This window comes from Eleutherodactylus coqui, chromosome 5, assembly GCF_035609145.1.
Source record: "Eleutherodactylus coqui strain aEleCoq1 chromosome 5, aEleCoq1.hap1, whole genome shotgun sequence".
NCBI classification, from domain to species: Eukaryota; Metazoa; Chordata; class Amphibia; order Anura; family Eleutherodactylidae; genus Eleutherodactylus; species Eleutherodactylus coqui.
In genome coordinates, this window is record NC_089841.1 from 127,048,892 (window position 1) to 127,075,472 (window position 26,581).

At 41.3% G+C, this 26,581-nt stretch overlaps 1 protein-coding gene across 1 annotated transcript in view; it reads right to left on the reverse strand.

Annotated features, from left to right (window-relative positions):
- Nucleotides 1-9,003: 9,003 nt before the first annotated feature.
- Nucleotides 9,004-26,581, reverse strand: part of CEP120 (centrosomal protein 120) — a 75,802-nt gene continuing 58,224 nt past the window's right edge. The window contains exons 19-20 of the mRNA XM_066603120.1: nt 11,075-11,220; nt 9,004-10,658 (exon numbers count right to left, since the gene is read on the reverse strand). Coding sequence (XP_066459217.1) covers nt 10,433-10,658; nt 11,075-11,220 — 372 coding nt within the window. The 3' untranslated portion in view covers nt 9,004-10,432. The remainder of the gene's footprint in view (nt 10,659-11,074; nt 11,221-26,581) is intronic.

The following is a 26,581-nucleotide window of genomic DNA, read 5'->3' on the forward strand; positions in this document are numbered from 1 at the left end:
TGCTACTGCAACATCTAATGAACTTCTTAGTGCTCCCCTATAGTAATAGTGCCCCCCCTGTGGTCCCATTGAGTAATATGGGATCAGAGGCGTAACTTGAAGCTTCTGTACCCCCATGCAAAATCTGTAAGAGGGCCCGCAAATATAATGCTTTATTAGTAGTACTGTGCTTCCTATATGAAGAAAAGTGGCCTTATGGGCCCCTTAAGGCTCCTGGGCCTGGGCGCAACCGCATTCCCTATAGTTAAGTCCCTGTATGGGACCATGCCTGTGGCTCCACTAATTAACAGGGACCCCACCTATGGGTGCAGAATGGCGACCACTGGTAGCGCTGTCAGTAGGCGCTTTACACACAAACATAAAGTCACCTGTGAGATAGCCATCATATACATTGGGTTGACGGAAAAGGACTCTACTCATAATACACATGTATATGATAATTAAATAAGAGATTGAACAAGAGGTCATTTTCTGCCATTTGATTTCCTTTATTAAAGTCCTGAAATACTATGCTTTTATAACTGCATAACGAGTATACATTTCATAATGCCTATTGTCACAGCCATAAGGCCATAAAATGTTTAGAGTACCTGCACTTTCCCCTTCGGAGCGCTCCTGCTCCATCGGCTGTTTTCGACTCCTTCCAGCAGATGAAGGAGGCCCCATATAGTGCTTAGCTTAGCGCTATATGGGGCCATCTTCAGCTGCCGGAATGAGCTGAAAACAGCTGACAGAGCAGGAGCGCTCCGAAGGGGAAAGTGCAGGTACTCTAAGAAAAGACATTGTTGATATATGTTTTCATCGGAGTTTGACAGCAACATTTTAGCAGCTTTAATAAAACTAGTTGCTGTAATATTTCTTTTGATCACAACTCATTGTCTGATACATTTGGCACGGACACAGCTCAAGGCAGCATGCTTATATGCAAAGAAAACAGAGCCTCAGAGGCTACATATTGAAGAGTTGGATGAAAGCCCACATAGTCCGGGGGATACAGAGAGGTTACATGGAGACGGCCATTTTTCAATAAAAGTATACACTGTGCAGGTTTATGTGATTGTTCTATCAGTGAGAGAGTCATGTAGAAGTGAAATAGATTATTCCATGATCAGTGTGATTTAACCCCTGCAGAGGTCTTGTGAAACAAAACTAGGATGTGGAAATCCAGACTTGTAATCTTCCTTTTGAATATAGAAGCAAGAACATAGAACAGAAGTGTATTCTGCAAACAGTGCTTGCTATATCCCAGTTGGAATGGCTACTAACAACCTTCAGCGAGAACTTATTTATAGTTTCAGCATTTAAATTCATACTTGGAATGCTTGCATATAGACTATGTAGGTGGAGCCCATCCATCTTCACTTAGATCACTTAGACAAATGGTACCGTTTTTAATATGGTTGGTTATTATCTAATCAAAAACAGGATTATCTTTTGTGTACTCCAGACCGAAAAATGTCTAGGTTCAGTGCGATGAGATAGTTGTAGATGCACAGAAATATCAGAACTAGCAACTATTCTTAAAGGGCCTGCACAGTGGCAGGGTCATATTTAGTGCCCATAGAATGGAGCAGTTCTTTTTGGAGCCCCGTGAAAAGCCTACTTATAGATTACTGATATACAACTATCCAAGCCAATGATATTAGCCCTATTACCATCATGTCTGCAGTTAAGCACTAAGCCTTAAAGGGGTATTCTGGGCACAAACTAACATTTTAAAATCTAATGTACATCATATTTTATTTTGTAATAGGATCACTGTACCTGGTCTATAGCTACTTGCTTCATTTTCTCGTGACCCTCCACATGTAAAATATCTCTACTTCCTCTGAGATCTTGTCTGCATTTGCTACTTCCTCCCTGGTCCATAGCCTCCAACTTCCTGTGAGCAGTGCATGATGGGTGGACAAGAGTGGAAGCACTGCGCTGTATTGCTCATGTGAAGTTCAGAGTGTCGGAAGCTCCCGTCAGTCGGCTTCAGCAGGTTTTCTTTGGTACTCAGTGAGAGGGAGGTTGGTGATAGTAAGTTGTAGGACCTGTGAGCTGGGGGTGGAGCTCTGTACAAGCTAGGAGTTGCATAAAACAGTCTGCTGAAGTATACTAAGTGATTCATATAAACACAGCAGATCGGTGACTCCATGAGACAAAGAAGAGGTTCCAAAGCGGTAGATAAAAGATAAAATTTGCCTCTACCTCGCTGTATTTTCCAGATTTCAGCATTTTCATTTGTGCCCAAAAAAACTCTTTAAAGATCGTACATCACATCTCCAGCAGGGGCCACACATGCTTCTAGATGTGGATCGATCCTGTAGCTGTTTAGCAAATGCTGGTTCCAGTTCTTAATTGGTAGAGCCAGAACAGGACTCCTTGTGACATGACTGCCCATCCGAACTGCTTTTTAACATTATCACCCATTATTGGCCTGTAATAGGGACACATCAGGAAAGTCACCGACAGTGCCCTTTAGGACTTAATAAACCCTGAGTTACTACCCATGCCATCACGCACCCTGCTGCCATACACATGAACCACTAGCCTATGTCTCCCAACCCCCTGATTGTGTCATAAGCAGTGACATATTCAAGACAGGAATATTGACCCCCATGATACAGTATCGTCCCTGCGCTGTCATTACACACTATGGAATCGCAGCAGCTGCAAATACCAGAGTTCAATGCATAGGGCTCGCAGCACTTGTGATGTACCGGCACACCACACCTGTTTCATCACAATGAATTCTAGGGCCTTAGAAGGGACACATCAGGCACCGACCGTACACATTATATGACACTGCCACTCCTGTGACATCATTAACCCTGTGATTCCACCATATGCATATGTGCTCTGCACTGTCCACACCTCTAATTAAGCTTGTATGAAGTGGCAGTGCACATGCCCAACCATTAACTCATACAGATTCCTCACTATGGTCCTGCAGTTGACTAGAAATAGGACACTTGGGAACCCTGTTCTAGTGATCATGAGCGTCCCTGGAGTATTGCCCCCAGCGATAAAATTAAATAAACCAATAATTAAAAAAAAAAAGTATCATCATCTATCTTGTGGATAGGCGATTAATTTGGTTGGTGGAAAATTCCCTTTGAAAGTTAAACTAAAAATAAAACTACTATTCGCACAGACGATGATGCATCCATGTAATCATTTGAGCAAATTCTACAGATCTGTAACGCCATCACAATTTAAAGCATTATATACAATGGTTACAGGAAGACTAATAACGGCACTAAACCTCTTTATGATTTACAGTGGAAAAAGATAAAGCTAACATTTCTCCTTGTATTTAATCTGAAACTCCAGCGTGATCTGACGGCTACTTTTTACCATACATAAGCAGATCTCGATCCTATTAATCTTTTCTTCTTTTTTCAGAAATAAACCCTTCAACATTCTTTTCTGAACTGCGGCAATAAAGATTACACATTATATTTTAACCAAAAAGCCCACTTAAGCTAATTTTGGCTCCAAAGCAAATTTGAAGAGACACGGGTCACTTAATAACCCTTCTGCTTTTCAGGCACTGCACTCAGACAGTTACACAGTGGTTAGAGAGCAATAAAGTGGACACAATTCGAATGGAGTTTCCAGCGGCCAGATTCCACTTGGCTTCATATTTCTGTACAAGTTCTCTGGGACACATTAAATGAGCCTCGAGATAGACTGATGCTTACAGAATTTTCCAACCATTGGACGGTTCCCAGCTTTTGAATGGTTGCAGACATTTGTGACAACAAACTTTTTTTTTCCCAGACAGAGCAGTTGAAAGTTGAGGCCGTCTCTAGACACTCTCATATGAATTAATGTCTACAACTCTGTTGACTGTTACGCTTTTTTTTCTACCACCCAAATGCCTAACAAACAAGTTCTTACACCACCTCATTTACGTGTTTCTTTACAATGTAGTCAACTTATTAAAATGTCTGTGGGAAATAACCCCAAATGTAGGGACAAGCATTGTTATGCAGTCCAAGACGTGTCCGTTAAGATATTCTTTCATTTTCAGTCCAGAAGACAAGCACAATTTCCCAACTTGAGAGCATTCTTGTAATTTAAAATTAATGTTATTGTTCATTCTTTGCCAAAACAATCTGCTTACTACCTGGAGACATTGAATGTCATCTTTCACATTGAGTAGACACCAACATAGCTTGAGCTGGAAGGCAGAATTGACTCTTGTTATAGGGTACCTGTATACAGCTGGCCATACATTAGTGCAGGACTTCAGGTTTTTTTTAACTGAAGCCTCACCAGTCCAACCAATAGTGTGACGCAGGGAATGCTATATTCTAAATTCATGACAAAATTATTGAAAAATTATAAAAATTTCAATTTATCTTTTAGCTGCCTTTTGAATCTATTATGCTATTAAAAGGAGCCCAACAGGACTTTCTGAATCACATATTGGTGCAATCAAGGAAAAGCCACAAAAACGTAGAATATGATGTATGCTGCACTCCACTGATAACAAGCTGTGTTAAAGCAGTTTAAAGATGCACTGCCGGTTTGCTGCTACAAAGTAAAGGCAATATGTGACTCTAACCTTAAATACCATAGTCACACATTTTCTCAAACAACTTGTGCTTAAATGATGGCACATGTGAAATTAGCAGAAGTGCAGTACACTTTATGTAAAATGTTTTAGTGCTGGAAAAAAACATCTAAAATACAGGGCACCAAGGACCTTCCTTCCTTCTAATTTGCTGTTTACTGCCTGTTGCTAAGTAAAGTCTGTCTCTAGTAACAGAGATCCCAAGGGGTGTTAGGTGGTATATTGTCTCATGCTACCCGCTACAATACTATAAAGACTCTGATACATTAGTGCTAATAGTGAATGATTTTGTTGTCTTACAGATACGGAAATCACATCTACACTGACTGGTCAGTACTGCATTTCTCTGCACGTGCTACAGAGTTAAGAAACAATCTGCAGTTTTCCTTATGTTCTGTGTACTGACATATCATAGCAGCAATCTTCACCCACCAGCTCAGTGAAGACTGAAAATTAGAGCTGAAGAATGTAAAGTGAGAAACTAGCTGTCATAATGGTCAGAAATAGTGTTATTCCTCATGTACACACATGGCAGTCATCTGAATATGTGGGAATGCTTTAAATATGGACTCCCTCACACACAATTCTAACACATTGAAAAAACATGCGTTTTCAATGGCACTTTTAGTTTTGTGACAATTTGTGTTTGTTTTTCCTGTGTTTGTTTGTATTTTTTTTGTTTTTTTTTAAATACTAGAGAATGCTATAAAAGTGCCATGCCAAGAAGATGCTGTATTTGGATAAAAATGCCACAAGTCAAAATTCTGTGAAAAACAGTACCTAAAACAGATTAATATGCTGCACGTGAAACTGATCTAAGGGAAGATGCATCTGCATTAAACGTTTTGCTGAATTTCTGTGAATTAAAAAAAAAAAAAAAATATTTACATTCTGTTGACACCTACTAAATTTTTCTGCCACGGATCATGCTGCAAATTTGCAGTGATTCTGCAGCAAAATCTACATGAATTTCATGCTAAATTTGCCATAGAGTCACAGCAGATTTCACCCTGTATAAGAGTGTTGTGGGCATGCTCTGTGACAAGCAGGTATCGCTATGCCGGGTGGGAACAGTTAACTACACAAACACCTATTGTTTATGGTGTAATCCTGTGCCAACCGCCGACAACTTTACAATACAGGTACTATGATTAACTGAAGTGATATTTACGGTACATGAAAGGTCAGTAATGTGAGGTTCAGTGGGCAGTGAAAACTGTAATATTTCAGGATAATTTTTTAGACTGATCAAAAAAAAAATCGTCAAATGCATAATGTAAAATGTTGAGTGAGACATTAGCAATTCTATGACAATTAATGGCCTCTAAAGTGTTTTTGGTTTTGTTTTACTGTATTAGCATGCCAATTGGGCAAAGACAAAAATATGCTATATAAATTTGAATAAAAGTACAGAAAGAATATAGAATAGAATCAATTTGTTCCAAAAGAATTGTGTGAATTATTTTTTTAAGGATATACTGTAGGCACATGACCTTCCCTCTTAGAAATACATATCATTTAACATATTTATATATTTTAATCTGGTATGTGGGACTACCCTGGAGGAAAAAAAATAATTAGATTACGATAAAGGCTGAAACCTATAACAACTGAATGTTTATTATCTCAACAGACTACATGCTTCTCCCAAGTCATTCTCTTCACATAGACTACTGAATCTGTGTCCGAGACAAATAGCGTGGAGAGAGAATGTGTTTGGGAGTGTTCATTGGATAGTAATCTTCCATACTAGCGTGACATTTTATCACCTCTAGAGACTTCAGAGATAAGCAAAGCATTAAACACCACAGTAAATGGTAACCTAAAGGTAAAATAATGTGAATCTACTGTAATATTGTAAGGAGTCTTTGTTTATATCCTATGGTATTAGCAAATAGATAGCAAAATAAAATAGTATAATCTCAGATAAAGCATATTTAAGTATGAATAGTAGATATAAAAAGAAGTTGGCTGGTTAAAACTAAAAACTTTTAAAATCAAAAACAGTGCAAAATTAAACTAATTGTACTTACCAGTCCTCAGTTTCAGTGATCTAGTGCTACAACCCTGCTAATCCCCCGGACTCTAACAGCAGAAGCCAGGTGACTGCTGCCCGTCATTCAGAGTCTGCAGCATCACAGTCCGGTACTCCTGGCACTGTGGCATCTGGGATACGAGCGCTAATGCCAAAAGAGTGAGCGGTGATGCTGCGGCTTCCAATTGGCAGGCAGTGGTCACTTGAATTATGCTGTCAACAGAGACCAGGCAGAACATGGGGCCGCAGTGCTGGATTGCCAGGGCAGAAGATGGGTAAGGACAGTTTGTTGTATAGTTTTCACTAATTTCGACCAGATTTTAAAAAGTTTGCTTTTAACCTGACAAACCTTTAAACAACTCCAACAAGGAGGTGAGCCTGCCCGCCCTCAACCACCACCACCAGCAATAAAACAAGCATACTTAGACTAACAAAATATGAAAGCAGATCAGTCACTTTAACATGCTGTCCTATCTGTAGCCAGTTGTAGAATAGGAAGATCTGAGTAGACCGATTTTACGGAAAAAAGATTCAGTAGCATATTAATTTATGTGTCTGTATATATAGCCTCCCACATGCTCCACCTAGCCATACCGTGCACATCTCCAGCCCCTTTACCTTCTGTATCACACCCATTATCTGTAGGATGTAAGCTCGTTGGAGCAGGACCCTCACCCCTACTGTCTCCATCAACTGATAACTACATGTAACCGTGGTTTTGTTTGTTCCACCCGTTTTGTAAGCGCTGCGGAATATGTTGGCGCTTTATAAAGATTATTATTAATAATTTAGATTTCTTATCACGTTAGGCTTATGCTGTAAGGCGTGGATGGTCATATTCAGTGACTGACTTTCTTGTATGAGCATGTTCAATCTTATTATAATCAATTGTTGATTTGGCACATGATAAGAAAAAAAAACATGACGGCTTCTTCGAGAAACAGCGCTACATCTGTCCGTGGGTTGTGTATCGTATTCCACTATAACACCATTGAAGTGAATTGGACTCACACAAACCTTTGGATAGGTGTAGCACTGTTTTTAGAAGAATACAGCCATATTTTTTAGTGCTGACAACCCCTTTAAGTCTTAATGATTATTAAACGCTTAATAATGTGAGCCTATTTACTATATATAGAAATGTTGGTATTAGCGAGTTATCTGTCACCACCTTTTTAATATATATCATTCTACGCCATGCAGGCTATTGCTGTGTTTATACCCACTGATTATACATATTTATGTTTTGGAGAAATAAAAAGAGTTTAGGAAATAGTGGGGGGTTTTTACGTACATGTATTGGTGAGACATCTGCCATGCCGGGGGCCGTCCGTCTGCATTTTGGCCAAGATGCATAAGCCAACACCCGAATTTTTCAGTGTGTTGTTTTTTTTTGTACGCAGTTTGCTATAGATCTCGGGGGAGCCCAGGATGTCAGCCATTGTGGCGCACTGTGGTGATACAGGGCAATCCACTGCTTTGCCAGTAGGGGTTGTAATCCTGTATGGTGTGCCAGGCTTATCTATGGCGGACATCCTTGGTATCAGTTCACATGTGCAAACTATGCTTGTTAGCAGTCACCCCTCCCCTACCTGGGCTGGGTTGAGCTGGGTGGCTGAACATTTAGCTTGCTCATGTTGCAATCTGGCCTTCTGCATTCTACCAGGGGTTAATGGTGATTGACCTTGCCCTGCTATTTATCGGATTGTGCATTTTTGGCTTTTTTCTGTGAGTTATTGGTGAAACATTTATGAAATCAAAGGGATTACAGATAGCCCAAAAGTATCGAGAGATTTTAAAAACTCAAGTCTCTTCATTCAACAGTTTTTCAATTATTGGGAGTTCATTCCCTGGAAATTTGCAGTCAAACCTAAAGTGAATATAAACAACCCCCCCCACCATCAAAGTCTTCTTCATTCAACATGTTTTACCATAATGAAAGGAGCAGATGGCAGACGAGAAGACAAGCATATCACACCCTTATTCTAAAATTCCCAGATGATGTCAGGTCAGACCAGATTACAGTATAGTAAAATTTATTAGAAAACGTGAACATACAAACTTTTTTACAAAACATCTCAACCAACTAGAATTTACAATTTTCAAAAATCGGTTATAATTAGAGATGAGCGAACATACTCGGTAAGGGCGATTTCGCAATCGAGCACCGCGATTTTCGAGTACTTCACTACTCGGGTGAAAAGTACTCGGGTGCGCTGTGGGGCGGGGGTTGCAGAGGGGAGTGGGGGGTAGCAGCGGGGAACAGGGGGGAGCTCTCTCTCTCTCCCTCTCCCCCCCACTCCCAGCTGCAACCCCCCGCTCACCCCCGGCGCACCAGAGTACTTTTCACCCGAGTAGTGAAGTACTCGAAAATCGCGGTGCTCGATTGCGAAATCGCCCTTACCGAGTACGTTCGCTCATCTCTAGTTATAATGTACAAAGTTTATCCATTGTTAACACAAGAAAACAAAAAGGAGTATGAAGCCAAACACTTCATTGAAGACATCCATGTATCACAAGACGCAAACACAAGGAAACAAAATTAAAACCATGGATCCAATGAATAAGGCAAAAAAGTGGTGTATGCTTGCTCTGACTGCTGAGTGATGGGTTTCAGGTGTCTCTTCGCTCTTGAATTCCCACGCATGCGCTGTCCTGTCTCCAGTGCCATTCTTCGGTCATATGATCATTTGGAGGGTTATATCTGGATGTGTGGGAGCGTTTTTGTCACCCCCTGAGAAAGGAAAAGAAATGCACGTCGGGGTGCCTCTGGGTACCATTGGTGGGTACTACCCTTGCATATGGCTTTGACACGCTTTGATTTTATGCAGTTATCTTTAATATCATCCATAAACACTTTAATCACATACACATGTTAAAGATAACACTACAAAGAATAGAGTCTCTGGACTTGTACCGAGTTAGGCTGGGCTCACACGAGGGAGTCGGATTATGCATGCAGGAGGCCTGCAGCGAATTTCGGCTGTTAGCCCAGCCGCTGAACCTGCATATTGCACATAATTGTATTGCGTATGACTCCGTACACACACAGTGGTCATGTGCAGAACAGCTTTTTGTTTTTTTGCATTTCCCATGCCGTCACTTAACGATGAAAAGGGTACCCGCAGCCCATACACGATGTAATTGCGTATGGGCTGCGTGTATATCTGCAACCATTGAGCACAATGGGCTCTAACGGTTGCAGATTACATGGTAGAATAGAACATGCTGCCTTTTATTTTCTGCAAGAGGATTACGCAAGTCTGACCCGCTAATGTGAGCGGAAATAGGAAATCCAATGTATTTGATTGAGCTGCGTGTTACCGCGGATCAATCACTCATGGACCAGCCTTACGTATATTAATACCAAGGCATGCTATGCACTTAGCACTTATCCCTTATCCATTGGATCCGTAGTTTTTATTTAGTCTCCTTGTGTTGTGTTATATGTAGGTCTTTAATACAATGATTGTTTTTCTTCATAATCCTTTTTGTTTTTTCGTGTTAATACTTTTAATCAGAGTAGCCTTATACTATAGGGGGCATTGGTTATAATAGTGAACGTGCCCGGCCCTTCACTTGGAAATCCTGCTCGCTTTTGTATGTGCTTACATAGTTTATTTATTGCAATACCCCATTCAGAAAGAAGCAAACAGAACAAACAGCAAGGAACATTAAAAGTTATACATAAAACAGGGTTTAGCGCACTCAAATTAAAATATTAGAAAACTATTAACTGATCTGCATCTACAGCACTAGCCCTTTCTACCTTTATAAAGCACAGGCGATATTGGAGCACAGTGGGTAATCATCCTTCTTTAGAACACACATCATCTTACACTTCTTGCTGCCATTACCTCCCTAATCTGCCGATCCAGCTCACTTATTATCCGATCTTCATGAGTATAGACACCTGTTCTTAATAAAGTGTCCCTCTCCTCAATTAGGCGAGACAGAAAGTCATCCAAACCTTCATCTTGTGGTCTGGACCCGGATGACGTCAATTTCCGTTCCTGGTCTTTAGAGGTGTCAGCCTGTTTACGATCTTCTTGCAGCCTAAAGATGAGTAAAACAGAATATTTCAATATTTCAATGTTTTAGGGAAATAAAAGTTTTTATTACAAATTAGCTACTCTTGCTCCATATTTAAGTGGAAAACGTGAGAGTGAATAGATTCCTAGCACGGCGTCCAGTTTGCACTCACATCAGACTGCCCATAGACGAGCTCATGGCCTACTTCTACCCAACTCTAGGTCCACTTTGATAAGCAGCCAGACAACCTTACTACGTACTTGAGATATAATAGCAAGCACACAGCAAAATATACCCCGCTTATGCTGATGTTGACTTTAGGTCAGGTTTTGATTCATGATTGACCCAGCACTGAACACGACTGCATTTACTGAAAGGGACCAGATGCAATTTATATACAATAGAACACAATTAATACACAATACTGCAATTTCTGGTACCTATTTAGTTCATTTCTGATTTCTTTCAGCTCTAGCCGTTCAGTCTTCACCATATCTTTCTCTTCTGCTGCCAGATAGCGCAGCCTCATTTGTTCAAGTTCTTCTTGCTGCTTTTTAAGTCTTGCCATGGCATTCTCTTGTTCACGCTTTATGAAAATGAGAAAAATAAATAAATTAAGGGAGAAAAAGGTGCATTACAAATTAGTAGGTTCATTAAATAACTGAATGCGCTGTTTTTTCAATGGCATATCAGCACATGTTTTGCTTGCCTTACATATCTGACCTAGAAGATAGGATACGATGGAAGCTACATTACTGAGTGGAGTTAGCTCATCACTGACTTATAACGGGGTCCACCATTGCACAATGGAGGAATGACGCTGAACACAACGTTGTTCTGTCACAAGTGTCAAGACAGTTCTGTTGGTAGTGTGAACAGAGCCCCATTTGTAGATTTTATTGACAGAGAGGACCCATGTCCTTCTAGCAGGTTTCTTTCTTGCAGTTTGCAATTTTTTTCTGTTCTTTCATTATCTGATATCTTTTTTCTTGCTTTGAAAAAAAAACTGGTAAACCGTGCTGTTTAAACATAAAAACCTGTAATCTGAATATCTCCTAGCTTAAAGAGTACCTGCCACATTGACTATGCAGTCTAATTTGTGAGCAACATATTATGGAGCAGGAGTTGAGCAGACTTGCTGATTTCCCCTCCCCCCATAAAAGTAAAGGCATCACTTCTATTAGGTATTACATCTTTGGTCATTCTGGCTTTAGGAGTCCAGTGGGCGGTCTCATCAGTGACGGATCTAGCTCTATATACACAGTCATACAGTAAAGAACGTCAATGACTGATTAATAGCTGCATAATCCTATCTGTCATTGACAGTCTTCATTGTATGCCTGTGTATACAGAGCTAGGTCAGTCACTGTTAGGACCGCCCACTGGACTCCTAAACCCAGAATGACCAGAGATGTAAATCAGTAATTTAGAAGTAAAACTGAATTTTTACACAAAGCTAAATATTAATCTGCTCAGATTCTCCTGTTCTATAAACAGCTACCGGCATTTTAGATTTCATGTGTGACAGGTTCTTATTGAAATGTTTAAGAAATGTTAACTATATGCATAAAAAAATTTAAATCCCTTTAGTGCAAAAGCAAAAATGTCTTTGAACATGGATTAAACATCTAAAATATTCCATGCCTTTGGAGCATCCCCGTTTAAGTAACATAGAACTGGAGAAAATGGATACACAAATACTTGGTAGTTAGGGAAAGTATAATTTACAGTACACAGTTAAATCCCAGAGACCATCCAGTTCTCCAATGCCAAATGCCCCAGCCCCGACTCAGAAGTTCCGTATTGACATTGAAGACATTATGGAAAGTAGCAGGGGTGCTGTGATAGTTTGCATTTGCTGTGTTATGGTATCCTGCCTAGTGACTCCCTGAACTATGTCTGGCTCCACTTTAGAACATCAATCTTTCACTCTTATGAGCTGTGTTTTAAACTTGCTGCATGCGAAAATTAATTATCGCTTTAAATATTCTCAGTGTTTTGGCAACCTGGTCAAGTCATTAATACATGAACTCACTGGTTATACATGTCACTGATTGTTCGTTATGGTATTCTCTTACGGTCTCCAAGACAAATCACAGAGAGGATAAGTGTTAAAGAGAAAAGACGCAGTACTACAAATGAAAAAGAACTAGCCAGAAGGCTCGTAAAAGACTAGCTAAAAAGCCAATAATCAATAGTATAAAAGACCATTACTTATTGTGCATGGGACTAATAGAGGTTTTAACTAGAGATGAGCGAACGTACTCGGTAAAGCACTACTCGTCCGAGTAATGTGCTTTATCCGAGTACCTCCCCGCTCGTCCTGAAAGATTCGGGGCGCTCCGCTGCTGACAGGTGAGTTGCGGCGGGAAGCAGGGGAGAGCGGGCGGGAGAGAAGGAGATAAAGATCTCCCCTCGTTCCTCCCCGCTCTCCCCTGCAGCTCCCCGCTCCGCGGCGCTCCCCGAATCTTTCAGGACGAGCGGGGAGGTACTCGGATAAAGCACATTACTCGGACGAGTAGTGCTTTACCGAGTACGTTCGCTCATCTCTAGTTTTAACCCAACTGGGCCTGAGGTATTTGGAGTCTTCCAGAGCAGACATAATTTAGGCATTTATAGTACATGCCTATTTTTTGCTTGCTTGAATACTAACGTGATATTTGTAGTGTTTATTTTCATAAACAATGTGGATTCCTTTTCTCATTTTTTTACATACTTTAATTAGAAAGCTTTTGGTTTGAAAAACCACCACCACAATAAGTGCTTTTTACATTTCCAGCACATTTTGTTTGCAACTGTAATGCAACCATAAAATAGATTTTATTCTTCTGTTTGCCATCAATTTTGATCCATGACATGTCATATATAACAGATAAAAGAATGTGGGCTGGCACTACCAGCACTTAGGGGGTGTTTTTTATTCCCTATACTTTATTTTTTAAACTTTTGCTTTTCTATTATAGTGAGTCGCAGAGCGTATTAATTTATAATTTTTTACCGTTTACTTTCCTCCTGTTATTGTAGGCTGACACAAGAGCCAAAGTTACAGGGGCTGTTTTACACTGATTTGTCACCATTAGTGCTTTGTGGGGTCAGATAAAGTTTATAATTGTCTAGTTTCACTGTCCATTACAATGGACAGTGAAACTAGACAATTATAAACTATAACTGAACAAAGTTAAATTAAAACCTGAACACAAAAGGGTTCACCTGAATAAGCAAAAACAAAAAGTTAGGGCTCTTTCACACAGGCATATTTTTTCAATCAGGATTTTGTGAACCAAACACCAGGAGTGGGTCCAAAATACGGAAGAAATGTAAATCTTCCCATTATACTTTCTCTTAGTATATTCCACTCCTGGTTTTGGCTTACAAAGTACTGATGAAAAATACGCCCGTGTGAAGGAGCCCTTAAGGTCCTTTTACACTGTCTGATTATTGGGCAGGTACACTTTTTTTTTTAACTTTGTTTTATTTGTCAGAATACAAAGATCACGGTACAAAAGACATTTGTATAGAAAAGAGCATCTTACAAAACAATAAGTATTTATATGCGAGTAGTATAGATGCATATAAATGTAACTAGAACTGGTCTGTACCTATCTAAATTGGACAATAAAGGTATTGCTTGGTTTACATGTTGAACAGTTAAATAACAGTATGAGGGGGGGGGGGGGGGGGGAGAGTGCCGGAGAGCCCGCGCCGGGTAGCCGCTCAACACCTGGTGGAGAAATGAGGAGTACAGCAAAAATGCGAATGGAACATAGAGAGGAGTAAGAGATAAAAGAAAGGGAAGATATAGAGGGGGGAGGAGGAGGGCAGGAGCCCGGATAATGATGAAGTGTAGCGGTTGATGAGCCAGAGGCCCCAGATCTCCTGAAACCTACCCAGACATCCCCTGTTTTTATAAATAATTTTTTCATAGGGAATGACGTTATTTGTTAATTTTATCCATTATGTTAGTAGGGGTGGGTCTGCGGCCATCCAGTGTAGTACTACCACCTTGCGGGCTAGGAACAATATTTTCTTGAGGAGGGTGCGCATATATTTGGGCTATTGATCTTCCGGCAGTAAGCCAAATAGGATTATTTTGGGGTCCATTGATATAGAGAAGGGGGATAATAAAAGTGAGTTTGTGAAGGCGGTAATATCAGACCAGAATTTGTTGATTGGTGGGCAGTCCCAGATTAGATGCCAAAAGTTTGCCCCAGGTTGGTGGCATCTATGGCATGAGTTTGAGGGAATGTTGCCCATTTTGTGTAGTCAGCTAGGGGTGAGATAAGCTTGGTGGATTATATAAAGTTGGATCAGTTTATTGTTTACGGCAGGAGAGACGGACAGATGGGATTCCATGATGTCTGTCCAGTCATCAGTTGTGAGGGATGGGATGGAGAGCGTCCATTTGTTAAAGACTGGAAGCGGGTTATGGTTTATCGGGCAGGTACACTTTATTACCTTCTTCGTTGGTCATGAACAAGCCAACACGATTAGCCAACAAATGAGTATCTTTTATGCAAGCATGAAAATGCTCACTGGTCTGCTGTAACATCTCCCTGTGTAAACAGAGAGGTGTGCTGCCAACCAATGGTTGTATTATGGGGATGAACAATCCCCTAATATAGTCTGACTTAACCTGTATCAAGGCCTCGTGTGTGAGCACAGATCTTGCTGATATGATTCTTTTTACATAGAGCAGTTTGCTCTAGTAAAGAAGTACTTAAGTGAAGACCACAAAAGAAAAATACAAAATAGCAAACTACTGAGAAACACAAGTATATTGTCAATGAGACTTTAAAGAGGTTGTCTGGGGGCGTGTCTTGGCAATGGCAGTGTGAGCAGCCAAATCATGGCACTCCCAACACCAGGCCAATTTACTGTGGCATCTCACACAACCTGTGCCTCCAGTTTGACCCTGGTGGCGAGGAGATCTCATGGAGTGCTGGTGAGTGCACACCATCCTAGCAGGAGCCTGCATCACTTCCTTGCAAAAAGCCCCGGGAGCAGCACGGCTTGGGGACACAAGTAGGCCTTTGTGGGCTTCCAGACTGGTAGGTAGCCAGATAAGAGCGTATTTCTCTTCACCAGGACCTGTTGGCCCAGCACATTGCCCTGTGGTTAGTGTTGGAGGAGCAGGTGCTTCTACAGACCACCGGCAAACTCTGCTGCTCGGACTGTGTGTCCTCAGCTGTCAGCCAAGACCCGATGCTTGGAGCTCTGCTATTAGAAAGGTACAGTAAATGCAAAACGAGGCAGGTCCAGTTAATGCAGAAAGATGAGAAAAAAGGTTGCGATGCTCCATATTTGGTTGGACTGTTAATATTAGCAGCCCTGCTGGGAGCGCAATGTAGGTATCCAAGATAAATAATCCAGCAAACATATCATAACCTCCGCGCAAGGGATTCTGCTTTCTATGATCTCAAGCTCCTTATCCAAAGTCAAAACAGGCACCTTCATGCAGCAGGTAGATTGGCAATTTCCCCAACACTGGCGTTCCTATAGGATGCCTTTCCTCTGTGAATGGGTTGTGGTACTGTGCTACATTATTAGTTTGGAATAATTAATAGCGGACGCCTATGAACGGGTGACAAAATATTTAGCATTGTAGAGTGCCTGGCTGGTATTAAATCGATTCTGCCATATTAATTGATCTGATCCAGGACTCACGGACTAGCTAGGCATATTTACAAACTCTTTTTCTAAGGGTCTTTCTTGCATGCTGCCCGTTACCCTCCTCACCCTTCTTTTTCCTCCCTATTTCTCTCTCACTTTTTTCCCCCACTCTCTCCTGTAGCCCTAACATATTATGCAGATTACTTTAGTATGTGTTTAGAGCCATGTCTTTGTTATTTAATGATGGAAACCTTTTTTTTTTGGATACTATTTGTGGCCTCGAATGGTCCGATGTTCTGACATAATTATAGGCTGTTATGCCGAATATGAGCTGTGATTACTAGTACTCCAGGACTTTGGACTGGGTTGCTTACTAGTATCTTCAGATTAGTTGTGCCTCATGTCATAAGGTTCTAGTAGTAGTACAGTGAAATGTTTCTTTATGCTGCTTGTTATATATTCTCACAACTTTAATCCATACTGAATAAACAAAGAGGTTGTCTGGGACTGGAGAGGCTTTAATAAACCGGGAACTGTACTGGTGAGATACTGAAATACAAAATAATTTACCAATATGGCTATTTCCTCCTAAGGGCTTCTTCACATGAGCGTATGCGCATTTGTCTGCGCCTGAGCGCAACATTTTTGTGCACTGAACAAGGCTTTTTAGTTCACGTATCGGCATATTTTACTTTTCATGCCCGCTGACGCACCACTTCAAATGAAACTCAGACTAAGGCCCAATGTCCCTGGGCGGATCGGATTCCACATGTGGGAGGACACAGTGAAATCAGACCCTACCTGCGGCCGAGGACGCTACGTTACCCGCCCAGGTCTTCTGCGTACTGCTGCTTTTTCACGGAATCAGCAATTCAATTGCGGATTGGCCACGGATTGGACAGCTTCCATTGACTGCAATGTAAGCAGTCTGAGCGGGATCTGCACTGAAATGGAGCATGCTGTGATTTGTTTTCCTGACCAAAAGGTCCGCAAATCAAATCCGCATGCTTTATTTCATTTGCGGATGCCCATATTTCCCTTCATGCACGGATTCAGCAAATCAAACCCACCTGTGGACATTGGGCCTAAATCAGCCATTTGGTGCACAAATGCGCAGAAAAGCAGAGCATTCTGCATTTTTAAATGTGTGTGACTGAAATGTGTACATGCAAAATACAGAATTATGAATGAACCCACTGAAATCAATGGGTTCTATACTCTGTGTAAAATTTACGTGCGCAATACACAAATACGGCCGTGTGAAGGAGCCCTTCATCAGTAACCTTCAGCTTTGTATAATCAGTAGGTCATGCAGACATGCGCTCCATACTGCCATCATGTTCTGCAGTCATGTAGATACATGGATTCTGCATTCGCTATACTCAGATATAGTAGCACGGTCAAAGGCAGATGAGAACTCCGCTTTCACCAAACGGATACAAATTGCTGAGAGGACACTAGAAATAAATTTTAGCGTCCATCCTGTTATCACAGCCCTTAATGTCTTTGACACTTCCCCTTCATGTATTGTAAGCAAAACTAAAAAGGAATAAAAAACACAAGCTATGTGGACCAGAAGGAAGATAAAAGCGGTTATCTACACTTCAGGAAGATGCAGCCATTACCAGTTTATCAGCAGCTCTCTTGCAGTAGGATGCCAAGTACTCTCTGTTTCCATCACATTTTCAACACTTGCTGGGTGCTAGATTTCCTTCCACCCTAGTGATGAAAGTCCCAAAATCTAGCCATAAATATACTCAAGTGTCTTACCGAGACACAAATCTTCCAAGACAGAGAAAATCAGTCGCTCATGAGAAATTCGAACCATAATTAAGCATGTTTTAGAAAACTATACAGGAAGGTAACAATGTGCAAAGAGCTTAAAAATCCCTTTAAAGGGTTGTCCAGTTGTACACGACTGATGGCCTACTCACAGGAATAGTGGGGGGTCTGCCACCAAAGACCCTCACCATTCAGCTGTTTGCTGCTCCAGGGAGCTTGTGAGGCAAGCTGATTTCTGCAGGAAGCAGCCAGCTCTGTTCCCTTTGAAGTGGCCAGACTTGGTATAACAAGCAGTTTCCATTAAAGTGAATTGGAACTTTGCCTGTAATACCAAGATGGGCCACTACAGTAGGAACAGAGCTGTGTGCTTCCTACAAAAATCAGCTCATTGAATGAGCGCATCAGTCCAGCTAACAACTGATCAGCATGGGTTTGCAGATGGCAGACCCATGCTGATCTTCAATTGCTAGCCTATCAAAAGGATAGGCCATCAATAGTTTATGACAAGACAACCCCTATAAGTAAAACCTGAAAGTTCACAAAGTGATGACACTCCTGATGCACCTAACACAGGACACCTCCATGTGTCTGTATTATCAATTGCTTTAACTTCTGATCCTGCAAGGCAGTGTACTTCCTTCAACAGTTTCTACTCTATGTGAAGCGTTCTGCTTAATTTTAAGTGTATTTTTAGGTTCTCAACATTGTTTTGTGGAACAGCACATAGACCCATGGAAGAGGATGATGCTTTAAAAATAACAGTACTAACAAAGCTCATGGCAAAAGATAAAACAGACAAAGAGCTGAGGATTAAAAAGAACCTTTCATCTCCTATAAGCACCATAATATAAATTATGGGGCTTATAGGAAAGGCCCTGCTTAGTCCAGGGGTGCAATTTTTAGACTTACCAGACTCCCTGTTCCCATGCTGTCACCCAAAAATAAAAATCACACTGATAGCATGGGACAAGCAAGCCCGGGAAATTATAAAAAAAATAAATAAAACAAACTTTACACCCCCTGATTGTGGGACGCATCCTATAGGCACCATAACAGTCATTTGCTTTGACTTTTAAAATGCATTCATTAAGCGAGAACAGGGACTGAGTGGGAGAATAGGAGTTGAGATCGGACCTACTGTACAGTTTGGGGAGTATATTTTAGTATAAAAAAGCGGGGGGTTTTAGGGCTTGTTGAGACTTGTGCAATGAAACAATGGGGCTTATTTACTAATACTGTTTAGTCAGAAGGGCTGAGAACGCTTTTATATAGAAGTACAGTCAAATTGCTAGTTAAAGAGGTAAATTAGATATGAGACTTCTGCATCATGGTTGTATACTATGCAGTGTTGGCCACTGAAAACATCTCCTGCTGTAGCCCCAACTGTATTTCTTAGAAGATGGATGTGACAATGTTTTGACTATGACTGCTGGCTTATACAGATCTAGCTGATGACCAGGGACGCAATATTACTTAACCTTAGATTCAAAGTGCTAATGACCACTTGTCAGTTATTCTGTGTGTGAGATGTGTGAATGATATGCAGAGCCTGACAGCACATGTGATGTCAATTACTGGCTCTTAGCTCCACCCCCTGATCACATGACAGTGACATCATAACAGGTCTTTCATCCACCTTGTGCACTCAATGAGGGGTTATGGCTGGACTACATCCCCCACAAACTCGTGCGGCCTCAGTTGCTATGGATACAGCAGTACTCAGTCTGGAAGTTTGTACATGGTTGTGAGACAGCTACATACCTGTGTGGAGACTCCAATAAATGACACCTCACAAAATGTACACCTCCATAGCTGGTGGTGCATACTGACCAACAACATTGAAGCATAGTCCTTCCCCACTATCTTCACATCTCCTGACTGTCCTATCAAGTCATCTCAAGTGCTAATGCCGCCAACACATAGTCCACCTAGTCAACCGTTGTCCAGTGTCGAAACAAACGGTCGCTGTCATGCAAACGTTTCACCACAGATGTTTCAACGCCGCTGTGAAGATAACGCAGCTTTTATGACACAGCGACAAACCGCAATGTCACCTCAGCCACCAGCTGCACTTTGTAAATCTTCTGCAGCTGATATGCGAAAGCTACAAGCAAACATGTCTCCTCAGCGAGCTGCTCAAGTTTGTAAATCACATGCAGCTCATATGTGAAAGCAACATAGCAGAGCTGTGTATGTGTGCAGTGCATGCAGCAGAGCTGTGTGGCGCATTGCGCCACCAGAAACCCCGGTACTATAATTTCCTAATAATTACTAGTATAAGAATAATGATCATTTAATACTGCACTGCAAAATTTTTATTGTTGTTCCTTCTTTCAAGAAAAAGAAAAGAAATGTTTTGTCTTAAAGAAATGTATTATTGCCATAAAAACTGACTTCCAATTTAGTTTTTCTATTATAAACTTAGATCTATTATTTTATGAAATATAATTTAGTTAAATAGTTAATGTCCCTGCCACATTCTAAAAATGGAGATTTGAGGACTGATAGAGAACATATTTCCTGGAGCGGTTCTTTACCATAGAGCACAAACTACCATAAAGGTCCATACACAAAATCATAGACATACACCTAGTGAAAAAATAAAGGAGAGAAAAGCTGCACACTGCTTTAAAAAAAAATCAGGATATATTTTTATTATTCTAAACCATTTCGGCTCGCATACCCCATATCCCACCTCTTCACCAAATATTATAGCACGCATCTAATCCATTCAGAACATACAACAGAATGAGAGTGTGAAGCTACACAGAAAAGACCAATATTTTAGGTAATTCAGGCAGTAGAACAGAATCCATTCTTCTAGCTCTACACAACCCTTTGGATGAAGTTCCCAAAGCTCTGCCTGTACAGTGTTAACATCCTTCCCGGACTGGAGAGGTTAAATGTGCAACAGAGACAGGCTAACCCAGGCGGTGTAAAAGGACAAGAGGCTCCTCCGTCAGGCAATCAGGATCTTTATTTTACTATGGCTGCCTATAAATCCTGAGAAGAGCGGTAAACACACATACAGTAGACTAAACAATCACTAAATAGTGGCCGCAGCTCACGCTCCCACTCATACATACCAAGTATGTCTGTGGGAAAATAATGCCTCTCTCGCTAAGGAACTCAAGTCAAGTTTTCTGAAAATAACCCAGATCTGACAAGCCAGTAGGAGGACCTGGATGGTTTCAAGACACAGTTTTTAACCTACCCTGGATCCCGATTAATATATTTCTAAACAAACCCTTGCTTCCCATGTTTGGCCAAACGACTTAATAATGAATCAAATTAATTATGGCGAGTGGATAAGCATGGGACAAGAGAGGGACAGTCCAGATGTCAGACAGGAAAATTTGTGCTGAGCAAACGCAGAAAAAGAGCTTGTTTGATTAGACAACAAATGACCTGGACATGATTCTTTTATTTGGCCTTACAAAAATAAGGAAGGGAGATAGGCAGCATCCAGACAGCCGTAGATAATTAACATTTATGTGCCCTTCTACTACATCCAAAACCATGCAGTTCTGTCCTGACCATAACCCAGAACATTTTTGAAGGGAAAAAAAAAAAAAAAAAAGAACTTTATGGTATAGATCTGAACAAAAAAAGAGAAGTCTACATGGTTCCAACAAAGTTCTAGTGTAAAGATAAGGAAAGAGTTTTCAGGACAGAACAGAACAAACTGCTGTATCCGCACAGCCGTGCGAAAAGTCACAAATTTACACGGAGTTTCCAGCCTTTTCATCATTGGCCCTCTTGTAGAAATATTTTTGCTCATGTCGTTTAAAAAGGATTTGCTCAGAAGCTCTACGTATGTAAAATAGGCAGGTGGTGCAATACAATTACAAAGATGTAGAAATGTATAGTTTAATCTTGTTTTTATTATGTCAAACAAGAAAAAAAAAATTGGTGAGAAAACAAAATATCAAAGGGGGCTGTACAAGTTATTTTTTTGCCTGTTGACCCCCCTCACCCCCATCATCATCATCACCTACACTAACTTTGCAACTAGCTTGAAGTTTGTAAACTTCATCTGTTCACAAAGTCACAGATTCTTCAGTTCGCAGCGGTGTTCTGCATGTAAGGCCGGCTGCTAGGTGAAGCGCCGGCCTTACATGCCATTGCTAGGTGAAGCGCCGGCCTTACATGCCATTGCTAGGTGAAGCGCCGGCCTTACATGCCGTTGCTAGGTGAAGCTCAATTGCAGATGGGCCACAGGTCGGACGGCTCCATTGACTTTTCGTGCGGAATCTGCATGAAAATAGAACATGCTGCTATTTTTTCTCCACTCTTGCAATTGGTTTACGCGTTAGAATGTTTTGCGAGCTGTGTTTGCTGCGGATCTTCAGTTTGGATTCCACAATGCAAATCCGTTCATGTGCAGCCGCCCTAAGTCATTACACTGGATGTAACTGTTCAGTTCTGGACTACGTAGTTGATCAGCGGCATGGGGTTGGACACAGCAAACAGAAATTGAACCAGTGGCATCGCATCATTGGGCGAATTTCCAGGGAAGAACTGGTTCTTATTGTCTTATACCATTCCCCAGCTCTTTTTTTCAAGCACCGAGTCATGACTGACTCCTAGGGTGATGTCACACTGACGTTTTCTTGGCAGACTGTTTTTTGGGGTGTGTTTGCCATAGCGTTTCCCAGTCACCTTTAATCCCCCCCAAGCTAGGTACTCATTTTACCGACCTTGGAAGGATGGAAGGCCAAGGTAACCATGAGATGGCTACTGGAACCATGCGGGAATTGAGCTTGCAAGCTTCAGGCTGTGAGTGATAGCTTAAGGCTGCATTTCTGCTGCCTTAACACTCTGCGCCACTGGGGGACAACCCCTTAAAAGATAAACTAGTTTTATTTATTTGTATTTTTTTTAAGGGGTTGTCTACAATTAGTCCCGTGCCAGTCCAGCTTCAATGGTCCCTGCCAGTTTTTTTTTGTTTTTTTTTTTTAACTTGTCCTGCAAAGGTGATATTACACATCATCTGTGTGACTGCTGCAACTAATCAATGGCCATAAATCATCACATGCCATAAGTACTAGCACCACTGCTGACGCCAGCGCATGCCTCTGTGGTCATGTGTATGTACAGGAAGTCACAGCAAAACAAGAAAAAAAAAATCTGTGGCAGCAGACAGTGATGCACTTTAAATCAGAACTTCTTTATTCCTCCACCACAGCATACAACATTTCGATCCCATGGTTGATCTTTATCAACCATGTGATCGAAACGTCGTTTTGCTGTACCTTTGTGGGGTCAAAGGATTCAGACCCCCTCCGCGGCTGGCATTAGTACGGTCCCACCCTATGGGTTTGTTGGAGTAGTGCTGTTCTGTACTTCTTACTACTATGTACAGGAAGTCATCACAGCAGGAAAAAGTAAAGACTGGCAGTGACCACTAGAGCACAGCACTCCAGAGGCTTGGGATTGCAGGGATCCGTATAGCTTGGTTATTTCAGGTCAGTCCCTGCAGGTATTTTATTATATGCCTGGACCGCTCCTTAAAAGGTATTCTGCGTGTTCTAAAAAATCATCCATTTTATGTCTACCTTTGTAATAATCACTCAGATCACAGTCCGCCTTAGGCTACCTACACACCGGCGAGCGAGATATGGGGCTAAGAAACTTATGCACATGACTTAATTTAAAATAATGGAGTTGATATTTGCGCGAGTTTTGTGAACCTCACAATGCACCAAACTCGAACGAGATTCTCAGCCGCGTGAAACCGGCCCTAGGAGATCACGAAAGCAAGCGTTACTTCATCAGCATGCGTGAGGTGAAAATGAAAAATGAGGAAATTAAGCCCTGTGTTCTCTGAAACATGCTTATATGACTGTTCATGTTAGAAACATGAAGACTGAAAAAGTTGTGGAAAGTTTTTTCTTTTAAGTACTTTAATTTCTAGATTTGCTATTCATTTAAAAACAAGATTCATTTTTTTGTTAAAGTAAAAAAACAAACAAACAGTGGAACCTCAGGTAGTAAAGCTTTATAGATGCATCCACTTGTCTGTTTGTATGTACACAAATGTGTTTGTGAGGGAGTCTTAGCCCCGCCCCCAGGTGACATCGCCTCGCCCCCTGGCGCCGTTATGGCAGGTCCTAAAACACTGAGAACAGAACTAAGCCATTATTACGTCAGAGACAACTCAGCGGTCCTGACAAAAGACACTGATCTACAGTCACCACAGAAATCCAGCGGCCTGAAGGACCTGTGGTGAAGTCACTGCCATGGGAGGAGCCATTCTGGAGCTTGGTAATACTGTATAAGCTGACAGAAAGTACAGGACCTGTGATGTCACCATCATGTGATCACCTGTGTGGGTGAAGTCAGGGATCACATGACCAGGGCCTCATCACTGTATTCCAGGAGCTGCGTGTGTCATGTGTGCAGTCAGCATAAATGTAATAGAGCAGCGAGTGGCTGTTTGTCTGATGTGCTGTGCGTGTAATGTGTATAGTCAGCATAGATGTATGTCATGTTCCACAGCTGTGTTTGTGACACGCATGTCATGTAGCAGAGCTGAGTTTGTAACATGTGCATGTACTGTGGCACAGCTGTGTCTGTCACGTGCATATAATGTAACAGAGCTGTGTTTGTACCATGCGCATGTCATGTACCAAAGCTGTGTTTGTGACGCGCATGTCGTGTAGCAGAGCAGAGTTTGTAACACGTGTATGTACTGTGGCACAGCTGTGTCTGTCACGCACATACAATGTAGCAGACCTCTGTTTGTACCATGTGCATGTCAGGTCTGTCAAGCAACATGTCATGTTCCAAAGCTGTGTGTGCCTGTCACACAACTATGTACCACAGCTGTGTGTGTGACGTGCATGTAGCGCACTGAGCCACCAGAAACACTATAATATACTATTACTTTTAAGTGGATGCCATTTTATTTTTAACATTAGAAAAATAAGAAAAAAATGCCTTATACAACTAAGCTGGTCAAAATAAATATATATATTTTTTTACCAGCTTAGTTGTATAAGGCATTTTTTTCTTATTTTTCTAATGTTAAAAATAAAATGGCATCCACTTAAAAGGGGCCTCGGCATATTTACACATTATCCCCCATCAACTGGTTAGGGGATAACTCGCTGATCGACAGGGGTCTCACCACTGAGACCCCTGATGATCTTGAGAACAGAACCTTTGTAACCCCCTGCCTGTCACTGTGGGTGTTGCTTCTTCCCCCACAGTGATATCACTGTAAATGAAGCAAAGGCGAAGCATGCACAATCGGCACTCCATTTCAATGGGGCTCACAGAAATACCCAAGGGGATGCTGCTCGGGTATCACTGCAGTTCCAATGAAAGTGAATAGAGTGCTAGTGTACTTGAGTGACCAACGCTCTATTCAGTCTCCTGCTCACTGCTGGGGGGAGCGGTAACTCCCACAGATCAGCAAGTCATCTCCTATCCTGTGGACAGAGGATAACTTGTAATTGTGGTACAACCCCTTTAACCTTTGCCCCCCCCCCCCCCCCTTTCTGCAATGACTAACTTGGTTAGCCAAGCTCTTTCTAAATAATCTACAAAACCTCAGCCCATTATTTGGAGCATTGCGCAGAGGTGGACTTCTATTCTTTATGCTATAAATATATATGTATGTGTATAATACATATCTCCATCTCTCACACACATACATACATACATACAATACAACTAACTGTATGTTCTGGAAAAATTGCTTATTTTCCACTTAGGGTCTTCAGAAGTAAAACTCCAAGTTTCATTAACAGCCTTTTACACATTCTGGTGTGATTAACACTAAATCCATACAAAACACAGGCTCCAGCTCAAAAGAAATAAAATGCTCGTGTGATGGTAATAAGTCAAGATTTATTATTTTTTTAATGAACAACATGCAGAACGGGATCTCTCAAATCACAAAGAAGCCAGCTTTTCCAAATGTTTACTCTTTAGGCTAAGCCTTACAATAATTCACTAAACGGACTTAGCACAGGCACGAGTTAGTAATGGAAATCATTACTCACTCCTTGTTGGCAGCGGGCACACGCACAAGCCAGCCGTCTAAGCCTCTTACCAGTTGGGCTTTGTCATTAGCATTTAGTAACAATAAGATCCAACATCTAATTTGCATTCTGGTTAATATTATGGAAAGGCTTGTACCGCACTTAGGTGTAACAAATGACTGGCACGGGCAGCTCTCCAAGACTGGTAATAATTATTCGCAGGAAACATTGTTTCAAGAAAGCATTTTCTTCCTGGCACAAATCTACGTGTGAAAGCACATGTGCCAGACAGAAGAGTGCTGGGACTTCTAACGAGAAGGATATTAAATCAAACAGTTCCAGCTACTTCTGAGATCTACGTCCACAGGCCAGTACAATGCACTGTGTTGGCTACCCACTTTGGGAATTTTGGCATATTACACAAGGATCCCTATATGCCCATTAACCCATTGTCCAGTCTGATTGAAGTTCAGTGATTGTACGAGTTCAGGTGGGTCACTGGTCTCATCTATAATTTTACATAAGTCAGTCAAGGGGATCCTGTTGGTTGGTTCAGGTATTTAA